The sequence below is a fragment of the Streptopelia decaocto genome (genome assembly GCF_964273445.1).
Source record: "Streptopelia decaocto genome assembly, chromosome: 1".
NCBI lineage: Eukaryota > Metazoa > Chordata > Aves > Columbiformes > Columbidae > Streptopelia > Streptopelia decaocto.
In genome coordinates, this window is record NC_138663.1 from 210,906,831 (window position 1) to 210,926,679 (window position 19,849).

The 19,849-nt window shown below is 43.8% G+C and overlaps 1 protein-coding gene across 4 annotated transcripts in view; it reads left to right on the forward strand.

The window, feature by feature from the left end:
* Positions 1 to 19,849, forward strand: part of PGM2L1 (phosphoglucomutase 2 like 1) — a 51,251-nt gene that overhangs the window by 365 nt on the left and 31,037 nt on the right. Inside the window, exons 1-3 of one of the 4 annotated variants that reach the window (XM_082043300.1) lie at positions 451 to 471; positions 1,259 to 2,496; positions 15,309 to 15,476. In XM_082043300.1, coding sequence (XP_081899426.1) covers positions 15,423 to 15,476 — 54 coding nt within the window. In that variant the 5' untranslated portion in view covers positions 451 to 471; positions 1,259 to 2,496; positions 15,309 to 15,422. Of the gene's footprint in view, positions 1 to 450; positions 472 to 1,258; positions 2,497 to 13,813; positions 13,880 to 15,308; positions 15,477 to 19,849 lie in introns of those variants that run through there. The other 3 variants (XM_082043299.1, XM_082043301.1, XM_082043298.1) reach the window with 3 other exon arrangements.

Sequence of the window (19,849 nt, forward strand, 5' to 3'; positions counted from 1 at the left end):
ATCGGTCCCATCGCGGGTGGTGTCACCTCATCCCGCCCGGTGCTCTGTTCGGTCCCTTCTCCCTCCGCCCTCCCTCAGGAGGGCCCTTTCCCCCGGGTTTGGGGGTGCCAGGTGCCTTTTAAAAATAAAAACCCCAACTCTGAGCATCCGGCCAAATAAAAAAAATGCTCTTTGTGACTAAAATTCTGTGAGGGGGGGGAAAAGTGAGGTCATCGAGGGCTGTACCTGAGGAAGGGATGCGATGATGTCATTTTACTGGCACATGGAACGTGGCACCTGCTTCGTTAAGGCAGAAACGTGCGTCTTGTGAAATCGGGTTGAAGGTTTGTTGCGTGGCTTAAAAATGCAGCTACGAGTCGAGTGGCATAATTTTGGTTTTCTTAGCTTCCTGAATTTAATGCCCTCCCCAGGAAAGAAACAGCTCCAGAGATCTAAGTTCTCCCATGCTCCTTCCTTTTCTGCTCCAGCAAGGTTTGTTCTGATTAAAACCATCCAAAGCAAATGTGAGGCCGTAATAATATGGTATTGGATGTTATTTTGCTTAAATCGTTGTTGAAAGGGTTAGTTTTGTTTTTTTTTTTTCAGCTGATTTATCAAAACAACATGGCCTGTGCTTTAAAAAATACCTTGAAGATGGGGGAGGGTAAACTACCAGTTCACCAGTGCTTTAGGTTTCTGTCTGTGGCTTTTTTCTTTGTTTTCCTTTTTAATGAGAGTGGTTGTCGATGTGTTTATGCCGTTTCCTCTAATTGTGTCCTGTCAGGATCAAAGCAGAAGGGCTCCAATTCTACATGACAGCCCTTAGATGAGCTTTCTGCTACTTGGAAATATCCCCTCTTCTTTCGTTTTTGCAGGAATTAACGCTCGCCATCTGCGCATTCCGCGCTCGGAGCTGCTGTTGTGAAAATATCTGTGAATTGTGGCATGGGGGAGGGAAGGAGTGGAAAAGGGAAATAACATTCCTGATAATACACTTGATAACCCAGACTGAACTCTAGTAAATAGGGCTTTTTTTTGTTAGAACTTTTGGTTAGTGTATCGGAAGGTTTTTTAAAAAACAGATTAGTATATGTTTATCTGAAAAATGTGTGAAGTAGGAGAACTTACACTTTTAATGTTAAGATTACTGAGGAAGAATATTTTGATTAAAACCAGCAATAGTGAAATATTCTATAGCTCCTTCTAAAGCCAAAATTAACCAGTAAAATACAAACTGAAGAGTCAGTTTGATTGTTCCTGTTTACCCTTCCTTCCCTAGGTGATAATCATGACCTTTCCTACGACTCGAACTCATTACTCGGAGAGATTTCAAAGAGAGTTCCTGTGAATTTTGAGAACTCAAAATCACCTGGAGAAGGAGGACTTGGCCACGGGGCTGGAGCCATAGGTGGTTCAGAAGCGCTTCCAGTTGCTCTGTAAAGGGTGTAAAAGAAAGAGATGAAGGGATTGTGGGATGGGAAGGCGAAGAGAAACCAGCAAGTACAGGATTATTTGCCCAATACCCTCGTATTTCACCGTAAACCCAAGAAATGAGGTCTCTAGGTTTGCTGCTTGCCAAGCAGCTTGATGAAGAGCTGTCTGTGTCTCACCCCTTCCCTGCTCACAGTTTCCTTGGTCATAGGGACTTTTGCTGCCTCTGATCAAGGAAAAATCTATGTGCTATGTTCGCAGCTGTATTTAGCTGTGGGGAGCTTTTGTCCTCTAACTTAATTGAAAATTACTTGCTGTAATTAATTCTTAGAGCGGTGCTCTTCATCCGTTTTCATTTGGGTATACGTGCTAACCTCTTCTATAATAAAACTGTGATTACAGACTGAGATGTGGGTGGATGGAGGAAACCTGACTGTATGATGGTCCTTCTGCTTTCCTCCTTTCTCTCCATCTTCATTAATGCTTCTAGCAACTGGCTTAGAGTAACTCACTAACAAAATCTCTCTCCATTCTCACTCCTTAATTGCTGCGTGTTTACTTTTTTTGCTTTGAGACAGGTTTAGATGCATGAGGCACCCACCTCCTTGGTAAACTATCTGAGCAAATATTGTTCTATACTTTTTCCATTTGATTCCTCTTCATCCACTTTCTAGCTTTCCTGTTGTACTTCCATGTCTGTCTTACGTCTCCTAAAGGAGTCTGGCTTGCGTAGAAAGCTGTGTCAGAGCAGTTGTCTCCAAGAAGATCGCTTCTCTTTAGAACAGGTGTTTGAATTTTGGACTGTGGTTGTAGTAATGATTTTATGTGCTTGTCTTAGGTGGCTTTATAGACTGGCAAGAATGTGGCACACGCAGAGTGGCACGAAGATGAGGTGTTCTCAGTACAGTAGCTGAGCGTTTGTTGTACGTAGCAGCAGAGGAGGTTTTGGTGTAAGTCTGAGGTTCAGATATTGGCTCAGCAGCTGATGGGAGAGAACAGTATGATTAAGATCCTGATCTACTTCATCAAAAACACGATCCCAAAGAAAAGAAAGAGTCACAGCTTTGCCTGCGAGGCAGATAACAGGTAACCTCTTCCTTTCCTTCAGTAAGTCCTCACACTGTAAAAATAAGCCTAAGCTCAAGCTGTTGGCTGATGGTTTATTAATTAGCCCTGTAGGATTGCAGACAAGACTCGTGTTTCCTGGGCATGCTCAGTGTCATGTGGCTTTTCTCATTTTCAATCAAGATATGGAGGAGTATTTGTACACAAACTGTTCCCAGGCTGTGGTGAGGCCTGTGTGGGAGAATGGGATGTTTTGTGGTTGTTACAAGGGCACTGTTAGAACATCACATGGTGGAAAAACTTAAATTAATTCTCCTGGAGCTGTTTGTGCAGACCTTTCTCATTTCATTTTACTAATTCATGGACTTATTGTCAGTGAACAAATGTAGTGTGGATAGCTTCCTACTTGCTAACAAGGTGGCTTGGTTGGTTTTAGGGGTTTTTTTGGAATGCCTCTTGATGTTATTTTAGTTTTTGTGACTTTTAAGATGCTTTTGAAGAGGAAATGGACTTGGTAGTTGTAGATCAAGAACCTGCTCCTGCCGTTCAACTTGCAATATTTTTTATTATAAAGACTTCTAGGTGTATTTTTAAGAGTAAAAATGGGAAAATAAAGTCTAGGAATTTGCCACAAACAAGAAGAGGACTTATTTAAATTTACTTGCATGCGTTGCAAGCTCTAACATTGAAACACAGCAGATAAAATTGTGGATTATTCAAATAGTTGATTCTGGGTAGGCTGGGGCACAAACCCTATTTTGGTACAACCAAGACTACTGAGAGGGTGTAAACAACTCAGCGAAATGGGGGAAAGCTCAGAAATAAGTACTGTGCTTTAGTGCCTGTTCTAAGACATGAAACTATATGAATTCCCTCAGGATACTCTTGAAGCTTATACTTCATGGCATTGCTGTCTGTATTGATAAATAAATCATATTTCTGTCTGTGGTGTCGTCATGGAGGAAAGGATATTGCTGTTTTGTGTTTACACAATTTAACTTCCAAACATCAGAAATAAGATTAGAGCATTAAGATTTGATTGGTATTGTTTGGAACTTGCCTGTGTCAGGCACCTCTGAGTACATAAATGTAAGTATTCTGTATGATGTAAGATCTTTTGTGGTTTTTTCTTTTTTTAACAGCTGGTCTACATGTATTTGGGTGGTTTAATGATTTTACAATGTTCTTCATCAGATCATAATGAGAGAATTGCAGAAAGAAGGTAATCTCGCCCTTCCTTGTTGCTATACTTTCCCCCTCCATACCTGCCTGAGCTGGCACAATATTCATGCAGCTCTTCAGGCTGGCGGGGGGGGAAGGGAGTGGGTTTGTTATTGATCCGAGTTGCTGCAGCTGCATAAATGTTTTTCCTGACACAAGAAAAAGGAGCCAGCACATTAGTGGGAGCAGCCTGGGAAGGTGAGAACCGCCTCCTTCAGCAGCAGTGAGCTATAAAGCATTACTACAATAGATTTCAATCCAGTTTATTTAAAAAAGAACATGCGGAAATAGCTGTTAAAAAAAAAAGCAGTTATGTAAGGGTTTTTGTTTCTTGTTTTCTATTGGACTGATAGAAAAGAGGTGGGTTTTCTGCTGGCCTGTACTGCTGGCTCCTGGGGAGCCCCACAGCACCCACATTCCTCTGTGCAGCTCTGATTTATTCATAGCTACACTTTATATATGTATATTTATATATGTGTGCATCTCATCTATATATATATGCACATACATATTAATTAATAGGTTCATGATGGGGTATGAAGATGGTTGATGGTGCGCTGCTCCCTTTTTCCTTGACTCTTATGGGCTTCTAGCTGCCTGTAGGACCGCAATGGGTTGTGGAGCTGGAAGGTGGTGTGGAGAAACCTTTATATATGGCTCTGGGGAGCTTCCACATGTCTGTAGGCCCGTAATTGGGTGTGAAAATGGGGGAATGGGGCAGAAATCCTTTTGTCCTTGGCTGTGGGGAGCTTCCTGCTGCACGTATGTCTGTTATGGGGTATACAGATGATGGTGCAGTGCTGCCTTTGCCCTTGACTTGGAATTATAGAATCAAAGAATAGTTTGGGTTGAAGGGACCTTCCCAGCTCCCCCAGAGCCACCCCTGCCATGAGCAGGGACATCTTCAGCAGCTCAGGTTGCTCAGAGCCCCGTCCAGCCTGGCCTGGGATGTCTCCAGGGATGGTTCATCCACCACCTCTCTGGCCAACCTGGGCCAGGCTCTCAGCACCCTCAGGGCAACAATTTCTTCCTCATGTCTGGCCTGAATCTCCCTCCTTTAATTTAAAACTGTCACCCCTTGTCCTGTTGCAACAGGCCTGGCTCTAAAGTCTGTCCCTGTCTTTCTCATGGGCATCTTACAGTACTGAAAAAGTAAAAAAAGAAAAGGTACAGAAAAAATACTTAACTACTGAAAAGCCACAACAAGGTCTCCCCAGAGCCTTGTCTTCTACAGCTGAACACCCCAACTCTCTCAGCCTGTCCCCCAGCAGAGCTGTTCCAGCCCCGGATCATTCCTGTGGCTCCTCTGGCCCCTCTCCAGCAGGTCCATGTGTGTCCTGTGCTGAGGACCCAGAGCTGGACCAGCACTGCAGGGGGGTCTCACCAGAGCGGAGCAGAGGGGCAGAATCCCCTCCCTGCACCTGCTGCTCACGCTGCTGGGGATGCAGCCCAGGACACGGGTGGATTTCTGGGCTGCAAGCGCACGTTGCCGGATCATGGCCAATCTTTCACCCCCAGCACCCCAGAGTCCTTCTCCTGGGGGCTGCTCTCCATCCCTCCATCCCCAGCCTGGATTGACATTGGGGGTTGCCCCGACCCAGGTGCAGGACCTTGCACTTGGCCTTGCTGAACCTCATGAGGTTTGCATAGACTTGTTGAGCCTGTCCAGGTCCCTCTGGATGGATCCTGTCCCTCAGGTGTGTCACCTGCACCACGCAGCTTGGGGTCATCTGCAAATTTGCTGGGTGTTCGCTCGATCCCACTGTCATATGCAGGGACAGGATTTGGACTCAATGATCCTTGTGGATGGGTCCCTTCCAACTCACGACATTCTATGATTCTATCATCTATGGCTATTGGGAGCTTCCAGCTGCCTGTAGGTCCCTGTTGGAGTCCAGAGAAGGTGACTGGTGTGGAGAAGCCTTTGTCCTTAGCTGTGGAGAGCTTCCAGCTGCCTGTAGGCCCATGATGGGGTACACACCATCTCAGTGCCCTAGCAGAAAGGTGCAGTGCTCTACAGCTGAGTAGTGGAGGCTTTGGTCTGGTTATGTGCATATCCAGGGCTGCAGCTGCCAAAATGGGAGAATCAACAACCAAAGCTGTCGCATTCCATCACCTTGGACCTCTCCTGCCTCCTTGCTTGGGAGCTCTCCCAGTCTGCTGCCAAAGCTGTCCATCCCATGTCTCCCTGATGGCCAGGAGACACCTGTCCTGGGCCAACTGTGCCACCCACCTCCCAGTGACATGGACTACCACCAGCGTTCTGGCGATTGCATCACTAGTGATGGTGCCAGGAGCTCATGTGGGGCCCAGCCCAGAATCACAGGATGGTAGGGGTTGGAAGTGATCTCTGGAGATTATCCAGTCCAACCCACCTGCTAACGCAAGGTCACCAGAGCAGATCACACAGGATCCTAGGGGGTTTGAATGTCTGAGAGAAGGAGACTCCACACCTGCTCTGGGCAGGCTGGGCCAGGCTCTGGCGCCTCCCAGCAAAGAAGTTTCTCCTCATGTTCAGATGGAGCCTCCTGTGTTTCAGTCTGTGCCCGTTGCCCCTCCCCCTGGCACTGGGCACCACTGAACAGAGTCTGGTCCATCCTCTGACACCCACCCTGAGATATCGATCTCATTGATCACATCCTTCTCAGCTTCTCTTCTTCAGCTCAACAGCCCCAGCTCTCCCAGTCTCTCCTCATAACAGAGATGCTCCAGACCCCTAATCATTTTCATAGCCCGCCACTGGACTCCCTCCAGTAGTTCCTTGTCCTTAAACTGGGGAGCCTGTGGCTGTCCAGGGTAAAGGATGGGGAGCTCCCTCTGCTCGTTGATGTGAGGAACTTCCAGCTCCCTGCATGACTGTGATGGGACACAGGCAGGATATTTGGGTACTTATCTCTGGAGGGAGAGGACAGGAGCATGCTATGGTCCAGTCCCATCCCTCTCTGGGTGTCCAGTGATGCACAGGAGAAGCAACAAAGGAGGAACAGCCACCCTGCACTCCCCTGCCTTCCACAGCCCTTGGTGTGCCCATCTGTGGCTGCCTGTGTCCCCAACTCCCCTGTGACACTGGCCACCACCAGTGTTCTGCCTGCTGTGACATGGCTACTGCATCACCGGGGTAATGCCAAGAGCTGGTGGCTTCTTGCTGTGGTGTGGCCCTGACATCACTGTGACATGGCTCTCTTCCACCATTCAAGCAAGAAGAAACAAATATTAATAGAATTATAATAACAACTGATAATGCTGGGATGGGAAACTCAGTAGCTGGAGCAGTAATTTAAAGAACCTCAGCAAAGATTAAAATAGGCCTTGCTGCTTTTAATTCTCTCTACTGCCCAGTTTTAAAGACTTGTGTTGCTGAGATTTGTGGATTTGCATGTTAAATTGTGGAAGAAAAATGCTTGTCAAGTTGATCAAAGGTAATATTTCACACATTTAAGATTAAAGTCATGTCTGGTGCTAAGCCCTGCATCCACAACTTGCTGGGGGCACTGAGGACATCTCAGTGTGAACCACAGGACTCGTGTCTTGCTCTACCTGACATGAACCAGAGATTTTACCAGGGACTGTCCTGTGTTACACACTTCAGTTGGGCACTGGACCAAAATGATTCAATTAGAAGGTCCCTCTGAACACCAGAAAACACTTTTTAATGATGAGGGTTGCCCAGGGAGGTGGTGGAGTCTCCATCCTTGGAGATATTCAGTAGTTGTCTGGACAGGGTCCTGGGCAAATGGCTTTCTGTGTCCCTGCTTGAGCAGGAGGGTTGGTGAACTTCACCTCTGGAGGTCCTATTCTGTGAAACAAAAGACTCCTTAAATTTGTTTAGATAAAATGTACAAAATCTTCCACTAAAACAGAAGTAGTGAAATAAATGTCAACAGAAATATGGTTTCTCGTTTCCTGGATGCAATCCTGCCTTGACCCTTGGGAGAAGCAGAGAAGCAAGTGAAATCCGCGTGCTGTGAACTATTTCAGGTGGTTGAACAGCCATGGCAATGGCAATGATGTGACCTGCTTTGCCTGTGACTTTGTGTTTTGTACGCTGAGCCACAGAATTAAATTAAAGGCCTTGGAGCTCTACTTCTGTTTGCTCCTCTTGCCATTAGCGTTTGATCTTGTGTTGTCTGTTTTTCTGAAACATGGTTGTGGGCCTCTAATGAGAGGATTGCTATAATAGTTTGGATGTTTTTTACAATGCTTGCAGGTTTCCAGGTTTTAGTGTTCTTGAAAATACATTATGATGTGACTGTCCTTCTCAGAGGGCCGTAGCACGTCAGTGGTACAGTCTGTGGATGGACACTCTTCTTAATAATTCTATATGGTGTGTGGCTGAGGATTGTCTTCTATGGTATGTGCGGCCTCCGTGCCTCAGGAAAACCTTGATCTTGTTAGTCCAAAGTGCCGGTGGGGTGGTGGTTTTGGTAACGGGAAGACTTGAGTCCCATGTACATGGGTTGTATGACATATGGGGGAGGTATAGGGCCTTTGGGGACAGTATTGGAAGACTGATTTTGATGCATGGAGCAAAACTCTTCCACAGTTCACTCCAGACAGGCAGAATGGCTGTAGACTGTACCTAAAATGTTCTTTCATCGTGGCTTCCTCCACCCTTCTGGGCTACCAGACAGAGCAGACTGTTCCGGAGGTGTCGTCGCTCACTGAGGCACCAAATATGGGAACAAAATGGAACAAGACAAACTCACAATGTAAATGTACCCCAGTGGGTTGGCAGATACAAGTGATGTTCTGTATGGAACCTTCTGCCTCTCAATACAGTTCCTACAGCAATGTATAGAGGCCGTGATTTGCTCTACCATCCCCTTCCCCTTCCACTGCAGTAACTGGCCTGAGGAACTGCCAGCCTGCAGTTACCCAACTGATTTTCACAGAAGAATGTTGGTGTGGTTGCTGACTAGAAAACTAACATTTCTTGCTTAACAAGAGGAAACAAACCCTACAATTTCCAAGAGAAATTGTAAACAAGAATTTCATGCAAGGGCCACTGCCAGTCTTAAGTTGCTTGGATGTATAAGGTGATTAGCTATAATACAAGCAAAGCTCTGTTTCTCTTTGTTAGGAGTTCCTACAAATAGATGCTCTGGTGTGTTTGGATCTTAGGGACTGACCCTGATTTAATTTGGGGAAAAGCTTAAAACAATTGCTGGTTAAAAACGAAAGGTATAGCTTGATGCGCTTAATTTCTGGCTGTCAAATTTGCTGAATTATAAGCGAATTTGAGATCTTTCCTCTCCCCCTCTTTCTTCCAGGCTACTTATTTAAAGAGTGTCTGAAAAACAAAGCACAATTGCTATGGGAGTTGTAAACTGCCATTTATTTTGACAGGATATTAGCTTTGAAACCTACCTCTGGCAATAAGTACACATTATTAACCTGATTGGGAGTGAAAGAACCAGTAAGAAATACTCAGCTAATGCCCTGGTACTTTAATTCTCCAGTTGTTTCAGGTTATGTATCCTGATGAGCTACAAAAAAGTGTGATTCTGTCTCAGTAAGGAATTGTGCAGTACACCGAAAACTGAACGTGAAGAAGCGTAACACTGAATTCAGGAGAGAATATATTGGTTTTGTTTAATAAAACTTCAGGCCTTTCTTAGAAGTGTTAATGTTGCAGAGTCTGGACTCTTACCCATGCAGTGCCCTGTCTGTCTCTGGTCCAAATGTTTTTTGTTTCCATTTCTTTGTGATAATGAACCTGAGAGGACTCCCTGAATGTTCTTGGTAGAGTCTCCGTGAAATGGGATAGGAAAACATCGCCTGACCTCTGGTTGCTCTTCACTTCCCACGTATCAAATGGCGAGCCTCAAAGCTATTTAAAAATTCAGAATGCTTCACGAATTTCCATTTTAAAATGGTAGATTAATGTCTCCGAGGGCTTTCACATCGCGTTTGTAGGTGCTGCTGGATTCTGAGTAGACGGTTGAGGGCAGAGCTGCTGTTCAGGGAGAAGCAGATGGGCCAGGGGAATGGAGCAGTGGGGACGTTCAGTGACATTCCCCGAGGACAGGCGGGAATGCGGAACATGCTGCGGGAAGGGATTATCTCCCTTTACTCAGCGCTTGTTACCCTGCATCCAGATACCGCGTCTGGTTTTGGGCCCCCCAGTACAAGAGAGATATGCACAAACTGGTGCGAGTTCAGCAGAGGGACTGGGTGATGGTTGGAGGCTGGAACACTTGCCCTGTGGGGTGACACTGAGGGAACTGGTGCTGTTTTTCTTATTTATCTTCTCCTTTATGAACCAAGTGGAGAGCCACAGTCAGAAACCCAACTCTAGCCCAGAGGCACTTCCTTCCTTCCCTGTCCCTTTTCTGTCCCCAACAATGTACGTTCAGGTAGCACCAGCCTCTCCTTCCAGGGCCCTCCTGGCTGCTGTCACCTTATCTGCCGCCCAGAACACGAGCAACAGCATCTGTTGCTTCTTGATTGCTGCTTTGTCCTGCCTCCTGACCTATATGTATATATGTGGCTGTAAGGGGTGGGCCCCTATGACGTGGTGGCTGCTTGTCTGTTAGATGCATGGAAAACTGTTTGGCTGACAGCAGCAGCTTCTCCATGGGATGTAGGTCTTGCCCCCCTCCCCAGTGCTGCCCTCTTCCCTGCTCTCTTTGCTTTTTGGAAGTTGATCCCCGTGGGTTTAAAGACCCCTCCTCTCTGCCAGATGCCTTTTCCACCAGTAACTAATCCTCTGAAAACCAGTAGCAGCGTGGGGCTCAGAGGCTTCGATGGGTCTGGCTCTCCCCTGTTTTTTGGGGGGAGAGTCAGTGCTGCTTCTGCCAGACATCCTACCTGGTGCTGAGCTCGGGCCTGTGCACATGAATTCCTATCAAATCGGACCTCACCACAACCACAGCGCTGAAATGGACTCACCCTCTGCTTTTCCCCCATTCCTAAGCACTTCCTAGTGTGGGATATCCTAGTTACTGGGATATTCAATGTGCCCTGTGGCCAAGAGGCCAATGGTACCTGGGGTGTGTGAGGAAGAGTGACCAGGAGGCCGAGGGAGGTTGTTGTCCCCCTCTGCTCTGCCCTGGTGAGGCCACATCTGCAGAACTGGGTCCAGTTTAAGGACAAGGAATCACTGTTGAGAGTCCAGGGAGGGACACAAAGGAGCTGAGGGGTCTGGAGCATCTTTGTGATGAGGAGACACTGGGAGAGCTGGGGCTGTTGAGCTGGAGAAGAGAAGCTGAGAGGGATGTGATCAATGGATCAATATCTCAGGGTGATTTTATACTGTTGATGTCCACATACTGCTTGACTTCAGAAGCAGCATGAAATTCTGTGCGCTCTTCAAATCACTAAATCCATGAGAAGAATTCGAATTGCGTTGTTAGAGCCATTTTGGACACAAGGCTATCTTAGAGTGTTGCTTTTACTAAGGAATGACTATTTTTGTATGAAACAGCCTAGTTTTCTCCTGCTTGAGACAAGAAGCTTTAGGGAATCTTGTGGTTTTTCTTTATTTCTCTTGTTTTTCTCTTTTAAAAAAATTTTTATTTCCTCTCTCCCTCCTTTCTCCCTCCTTTCTCCCTCCTTTCTCCCTCCTTTCTCCCTCCTTTCTCCCTCCTTTCTCCCTCCTTTCTCCCTCCTTTCTCCCTCCTTTCTCCCTCCTTTCTCCCTCCTTTCTCCCTCCTTTCTCCCTCCTTTCTCCCTCCTTTCTCCCTCCTTTCTCCCTCCTTTCTCCCTCCTTTCTCCCTCCTTTCTCCCTCCTTTCTCCCTCCTTTCTCCCTCCTTTCTCCCTCCTTTCTCCCTCCTTTCTCCCTCCTTTCTCCCTCCTTTCTCCCTCCTTTCTCCCTCCTTTCTCCCTCCTTTCTCCCTCCTTTCTCCCTCCTTTCTCCCTCCTTTCTCCCTCCTTTCTCCCTCCTTTCTCCCTCCTTTCTCCCTCCTTTCTCCCTCCTTTCTCCCTCCTTTCTCCCTCCTTTCTCCCTCCTTTCTCCCTCCTTTCTCCCTCCTTTCTCCCTCCTTTCTCCCTCCTTTCTCCCTCCTTTCTCCCTCCTTTCTCCCTCCTTTCTCCCTCCTTTCTCCCTCCTTTCTCCCTCCTTTCTCCCTCCTTCTCGTTCTTTCTTCTTCTTTCCTTCCTCCCTCCTTCTGCCTTTTCTATTTTATTTTATTTTTAAGAGATATTAAAAATACTCTCCAAACACTGTAGCTGATAATCCCTGGGGAACCTCTCCTTTGCTTTGCCAGGCTTCTGCACCGCGATTAACCGAGCTCACTGCCCTACTAATCCAGGCAACAGTTGAGAGCAGGCACTTCAGTGGCTCTGAGTTTGTGTTTCCAAGCTAATTGAGTTTGGTGCTCACACTGCGCTTGGCTTCAGAAGCCTGAGAAATGCTTTTCTAACCAGTGATCGCTTATAGTTATTTTGGAATATATCGATGAACTACTTCAAGCTGCTCACCTCAATGTCACATCATTGCATCCATAGGTGGGTGTGTTGATATTTTCTTGGAAATTAAGGATATAATGGGATGCTGCATAGCACTCTGTTTTTTTGAGAGTTTGCAATAGGGTTAAACGTCAAGAGTGGAACCTGTCGTTATCTTTTAGCCCCACCTGACTGCAGCGCCTCTTGAAATTCTCGGTTTAGTACCCACACTGCAAGAAGCTAAACTGGTCCATAGGCTTTGAAGCTCCAAATTGGAAAAAGGAAAAGCAGGAAACAATGAAAAGTGAGAAGGAACGTGCCACGGAGGGTTGTGATAACAGCTGTCTTGAAATCAGCCTCTACTGCTATAGAATGTGTAACCCAGAGCGTGAGACCACGTCTTAATTTATACCAAGTCTTGTAAAACTCCTTCTCTCTGTTGCTCCAGGAGTTTCAGGTCGTCTGTGAGAACGTTGAGATTTTCTTCTTTACCTTGTCACTTATTTTTTTTGCTCCTTTTCTAATAGCAGGAAATTTTAGCTGAGTGCAACCTGAGCAAATTAAAATGTTGACTGCCTCATTTTGTCTTCCCTAAGAAATAGATAAGGTAGCTTCAATTAAAAATGCAGGTTAATCAATTTCCAAAATTGCTTCAGGAAGGTCTTGCCTCAGTTTTGCAAAACTCCTTCCCATAAACTACATAATGTACTACACATTATTCTTGCAGGCAAGCAATACAGCGTGTCCTAAAAAGCTATTAAAGACACTATGTAATTTACCAACCTTATTTTAAAATAAAACTATCCATTGAATTATGATAGTGTGAAATGAGGTTTTCGTGCACTCTTGCCTCAGACTCTGCTCACATTAGTCATTTGTTTTCCAGCTGGCTGCCTGTGAACAGCTAAAAGAGAAGCATTCACTTCTGGGATTTAATATTTGTTGCGCCCCGTTGTTTTTGGTTTATTTTTAGGCCTTTTTTGAGCTGTGTTGTGAGGAATGGCTCACTTCGCTCGCTGAGCCATGGGAGAGCTTCAACAATAACGCTTTGCCATTTTAAGGCACAAAGAAATGAGGATTTCTTTGAAATGCATGTGTCTCGTGTTCAAGATCTGTCAGCAAGCAGCGGGAATAATTTCAGATTTTGAAAAGTTTTATTGAATGTTTTTTTTTCTCTAATGACAGTTTGTACAGCTCATTATTGTGCTTTTCCCAGCATTTTTCAAATCCTCCCAAAGACCATTTCTGTCTGCAGAACGTGTTTCCCTCCGCGACAGGAGCTGGAGCTGGCTGACCTCTGTTTTAAATGTCAGGGGTGCTTCACCTTTGCCTTTCAGATTCCATTTGCCTTTATTTTTAACCCTTTCTTGGGACTCCCCTTGAAGCAGCAGCGTGTTTGAGAAGCTCTTGTGCTTCCAGGAGTCGTGGCTTTTTACAGCTGGACTCGAGGATCTTCAAGATCTTTTCCAACCAACGTGATTCTATGTGTCTATAGGAGCTGTGAAGTGGATGTCAGTGCACCGGCCGAGTTTTTTGATGACCAAATGAATTTATAAAGCCTTCAAAATCCCCGTGTTATAAAATAATGGTTCTTACTCATCCCCTTCTTTCAAAGCAGCATCCTATGGGTAAATTGCTCCATGTTAGTACATTTTGTAAATACAGACACGATATTCTTATATCTTTTGTCTTTGGCAAACAAGACTCATCATCTCGCACTTTGTCCCAGGTCTCCCCAGGCATTTCCAGGATAGTGTGGTTGGTATTACTATAACTATCTAATTCTAATCATAGGTAATTAATACGCAAGCTTCCCTCTTTTGTCCCATTGTTTCCTAGCCTCAGTATTAGTTGAGGGCGCAGAATAACTACGAAAAGAACTAATGGCGTGTATATACATGTGTTTTGTACACATGGAAGCTCACAGCTTTGACAGTTACGCAAGTTTAGGAATATACTGAATGAAAAGAGGGAGACTTAAATAATCAGTGTCTATTATCCACCTTCTATGCAACATACTGTGCGCTACAGAGGATTGACTCAGAAACATTCATAGCATCGTAGGTTTTCCCACCTTAAGGTAAATACTTGAATTAAGCTGCTCAGAGATTTATAAAATCACTTCCTCAGCTCAGCTGTGAACGTGAGTAAATGTATTCTCCATACGTGCAGATGACAAACACATTTTGCCCATTTAGGGGCAAATCATAAAGCAAACTGCTACTTTTGTGTTCTCTAAGACCAACAATACAATTACGTTTCACTGATACCAGCACTGCTTTTGGGAGCAGGTTTTATCTTTGCTTTTGAAAGATATTAGCGCTTAAAGATGCATTCAGTGACTTTGGAGAATTCTTTCTTTACTGACTTTATCACGTACTGTGTGTGAAGTGCATTATTGCCGAACTGGTAAGTAATTGAGGAAATTAGTGTTTAATTCTCCGTGTTTTACTGGCAAGATTTCTGAGACTCTCTTAAATAAAGTTAAAAATCTACGTTTGGAGAATAGCGTAAAGCGGCTGAAATAATCATGCGTGTGATACTTACCTCCAGGAGTAGGGTGGTTGTTTTTCTTTCCAACCCATTCATATCCAGTGACAATGACAAGGGAAAGCATCAAAAACGACTGAGATTTTCTGACACAAATACCTGCCTTTATTTGAGGGTTTGCGGTAAATAGGGGTTTGACTCTCTTGTACCTCACTAATGCTTAATGTAATTTGAAAAGAAAACCTTTATTTTTTGTTTTACCATCTGAGCTTTATTTATTGTACCTGTTTGCAGACCTTTCCTGTGGCTGGAGAGGAATGAACTAGTTCTTTGAAGTGAGTTGTTTTGGTCTGTTTTCCAGCAGATTGAGAAATAATTGGGGCTACCTGCCCCAAAAACCTGTTCTAAAGTCTGTGCTTCTCACTCACAAGTTTTATGTAGCTGGAAGGTGTATTAATGACTGGGCAGACACTTCAGTGTATTGATGGCAGTAAGAGCTCTTGAATCTTGTATAAGTAAGGATGCAAGAGCTCGTGAATCTGGTATAAATAAGGATGATACAGAAAACAGAATACAATAGAAATGAGAGCTACAATGGGGGTTTGTACAGATGGGCATTGTATAAGACAAGAACTTGTTGCACAACAGAACTAGGAATGATTTACAAACAACGAACATATAGTTCAGCTCCTGATTTCAAGCACTTAATGAAGACCTTGTTCTTCTTTTGCAGAACCAGAAAACGAAAGAACAGATTGAAAACTTGTTGCAGAATGGAAAGCATAAGGAGTTACGGGATCGGCTCTGCTGCAGGCTGACCTTTGGGACCGCCGGGCTTCGCTCTGCTATGGGAGCGGGTTTTTGCTACATTAACGATCTCACGGTGATCCAGTCAACACAGGTAAGCTGATTAATTCCAGAGGAGACAAGTGAGTGGTTTCCCGGTGAATATTTGGGTCATATGTTGTACCACTGAAATACAAACTGAGCAGGGAAGCAATCGAGCGGTACCATGAAGTGTTCAGTACTGGAGGAAAATCAAGTCGTTTGAACAGGTTGAACTGGGCGTCCTAGGAGGCAGAATAGAATCGCCGCCCTGGAATTTGGCCAGTCAAGTCTATTAGTCAATGATACTGTTCTCAAGTTGGAAATCATTAGCTGTCCTAAGAACTTTTAGTATTTGTCAAACTGAACAAACCCCAAAAAACCCCAAACCCAACCAAACAACAACGAAAACCAAACCCCGACAAACAAACAAGAAACCAAACCAAAATGAAAGCAAACCCATCCCCAACCAAATAAGCCACCTCTTTCATTTTGGGCCAAAATTGTGAATAACTGTACAAAAATAGCAGGTTTTACTAAGAAAATGAACAGGGAGTGAGATGAAAAATCAAATGTAAACTGGTAGTGGAGAACACCTGTAAATTGTTGAGCTTCTGGGGAACCCTTCCAGTAACACTGGTTGAGTTACCTGCAATCGGGCTGGGTAGAAAATATCATGGTTAAGTGCAGTTCTGTAGCTCTCGGCTCTTTTTAAAGTAAAGATGCGAGAAGGTAATTTGAGATACAAACTTAAACTCTCAAGCCGCAAATCTTACGTTATGTATTGTATCAGGTCGATGAGTCGTGGTTTATCAATATATTAATTTTTGTGTATTTGGGTTAGAGTTGGTTTAGGTTGTTTTTAGTTGTTTTAGGTTCTTTTGACTAGCTGTGTGATTAACAACCAGAAATACCATTTTCTGGCCTTGTTTCTTCAGTATCTTTTACCCTCTTTTTTTCCTCGGTTGATTTTGGTCTTGCATGCAAGAAGAGGGTGGAAAATGATCAGACTCAGTTTCCCTCCCTGCTTCTCTTTAAAGCAGTGTTAATGAGTTGTATGCATGGTGATTGTTCAAATAAACCAACCCATTAATTAATATAAGCCTTAATCATCTCTGCTTTTCTTTGAAGTGCGATTTTGCTCAAGGGCAGACGATACATTTTTTCTCAAAGAACCTGGTCCTCATTTGTCTCATCTCTTTCCCCACCTTTTCAATAAACACCTTTGAAGGACCAGTTGATGTTGATTTAGTTGTTGATCAAAAGCGCTCCATGCTCCTTTTCTATAGTTCTGTCTCATAGCGGCTTTCTTCTTAAATTTGCTTATTGTACAGCACCAGGGTGCTTTGCAGCTGATGTGTTCCTCTATCAGTAGATTAAATATCATCTCTTCACAACCAAACTTCACAAGAAATTAATTCAGAGTACGTTTGAAATTCATCTGATATTATGCAGATGTTGAACACGTGGAAGAAGTGTTTGAATTTGAACATTTGTCTTCTTAAACTACCATTCCTGCCATCCATAGTCATTCTTGCACATACTTCATTAAGCAAAAAGCAATTGGATTTTTAATCTGCAAAATCCAGCATTTCTCATCCCAGTGGGGGACAAGGAAAGAGAGTTGTTGAATCCTTTTGAAAACGAATAGCATGGGTCAGAAAATGGATGTTGAATATTTCCTTCCCTTAGGAAGATATACAATGCAAATGGGGTCAAGCTGCACATATTCAATATATTTAAACATCTTATCTTTTCCTACCTTTAGTCTTTATTAATGAAAAAATAATGAGCTGATATATTTGTAACCGTTGGACTTGGAACATCAATAAAAAGTTTTTGTTCTGATAAATGTATTGAATCTTATCTACTTTGTCAAGTACCTCTTTAGAAATGGAGCTTCAGCATGTGATTAAAGGTGTTTTATTACATGATTGACAAAGGGTTGATTAAAACCTCTCATTTATTCCTGCGTACTTAAACATTTTACAACAGTTGTCTCTCTGCAGGTTAATTCTCTGATACGAGTCCCTCAGCAGACAGCAGTGAAATCATTTATTGAAGTGTTGCTAATGACTGACTTGTACAACTGGAGCTGAAACCGAGTTCCAATAGCTGTCTTTGAAAAAAGAGAATGAACATGTTGCAGGGTTGGAAACCCAGCTGTATATCTCACTATTGCTTCTCTTCTGGATCATCTTGGGTCTAACAAAGAGTTTTCTTCAGGTTTCTACCCTCTAAACTGGGCATATCTTAGAGTGACGCTTCCTTTACTGATCTGAGGATGCCAAACTCATCTCCTACAAATACCATCATGGTAGGAACAAAATTTACTGATACAAACTGAAGAGAACAAGAAAAAATCGTCTAAAATCAAGTAGTTTGCCAGTGATGGAATTGTTAAGAGCAGTGAAGTTGCTTCACCCGAGTCCAGTTCCCTTCGAAGCAGAGTAAACACCTCCACAATGCGCTGGAAGAAGCCGATACCAGTCGTTTTACTTTGTGGCCTGTGCCATGTGTTGATTTTGGAGCTGCTCACGCTCCCGGCGCCTGAGTGTTGCGTGTTGCCTTTGTTTCAGCGCCGTGCGAGCGTGACCCATGGGGAGCGTTCGCCCATGTGCATTCTTGGCAAAAAGTGAGGAAATTCCTTTTTGCTCAGCAGGGAACGTGTTTGCGAGCTCAGTTTCACTGGCTTCCAAAAGTAAGAAACTGGCTTGTATTCATTCCCTTCTATTTTTAGTTGTTTATTAATGCCATATATCAATGTAGAGAAAGCAATCTCTGGGAAGCTGATTAAAACTTGTTTCTGAAGTAAACGACAGCAGATTTAATTACTCTGAGTACTTTTGTTTCGGAAGCTCATGACAATGACATGAGCAGTTTTGCTGAACCAAATGTGAAAATGGGAAACCCCGTCTTTCTATACTTGTTCTTACCTGCTACAGGAATAAATGGCCATTCAAAACCAGACATTTCAGTGTAATTAAAATACTTCTTTCCGTTAAAATAAACCTAATGAAGTGGATGCTGTGTTCTTTGTTTGCGTTATTATATTGATATCATGAAAAGCCAGATCTGGAAAGGTTTAGAATATCCAGAAGTTGCTTTTGTCTCTTGTGAATATTCTAGATTCGTAGATTTGCCCTCCTGAACCAGTTGCTTTTATTAATAGGCAAATAATCCATCTCTGATCTCCGCAATGACAATAACCACTCATCTTTACATCGTTGCTGCGAGGTCCCTGTTGCTATATAAGCAAATCTTATAACAATAGGTGAAAGATGTAAATAGTGAACTTCATAAAGCTGTTAAAAAGATCTTTCCATCCCATTCTTGATACCATCGCTTTCCCCTTACTTTGGTTCATGCTGCTTCTAACTAGTTTAGTACCAGTCAGGAGCAGGAAATAGTTTGTCTGAGATGCTCCTGTTGCTTCTGTAAATCTTGTCTTTTTTATGGTTTCTTGATGTTTGAGAAACTAGTTCAGATAAAACACTGCAATGTCCTCCAGCCTCATGATACCGCTCACCTAAATAAGGGATCCGTTGTCAGAAATCTGCAGTTCATTTCTTTAAATGTTATTCAGTCCTGTCTAATCAAGCTCGAGCGAGTTTTCCCCATTTTTTCCATCTCATATCTCTCTACCAACTGTGAATAAAAGTCGCCAGGGTGGTGCAAACTTGTTTGTGTATCAACACATCTCAGTCCAGCGTGCAGGTGACTTCAGCAGAGATCCCACCATGGCAAAGCTTCCACTTCTCTCACTATTCAAAGATTTGTATTGATTTGAAAGTTTTCCTCCCTCTCTGAATCCCCCTGCAGCTGAAATCCTTCTCCAAAGAGATGCCGGTACCCACTTGTTCACGTTCAAAGCACATTATTTGGTGGAAAGGGCAATAATCATTATTAAAAAGGCTATGGTAAGATCATGGAGATGTGTTTCTGTTAGAGAAAGCTGCTTTTCGGAGCGAACTGTAGCCTTTGCAATCTTCTAGCAACAATAGCGTTTCCACCTCTTTGTCTAAAGCTGGTGATCCATCCTGAGTTGATGGATCTCCAGAGACAAGTGAATGGAGAAGCTGGAGCACCATGTAATGCACTTTGTCAAAGAACACCCATCTCCTGATTCAAAAAGAAGGGGCAGCCGAAAGGCTGTTGGTTTTATCTCATCTATACATTTACACACATATTTCTCTTCACCCTCACTGTCTTTCAAATATCTACTTTCTTTTCTCTGCATGGGAATATCTTGCCATTGGAAATGTTCTACCTTGATCTATAGAAGACAGCTTGATTTCTGCTGTTATATCTGCATAGTATATAAATCAAGGGCTTTAAAGTGTCCACCTGGAGCAGGTCACTAGTAACAAACTTTCTTTTGAAAAAGTTGGTAAGGATGAAGCTTCCTTTAAATGCAAATTTAGAACTAACGCTTTGGAAACGGTGCTG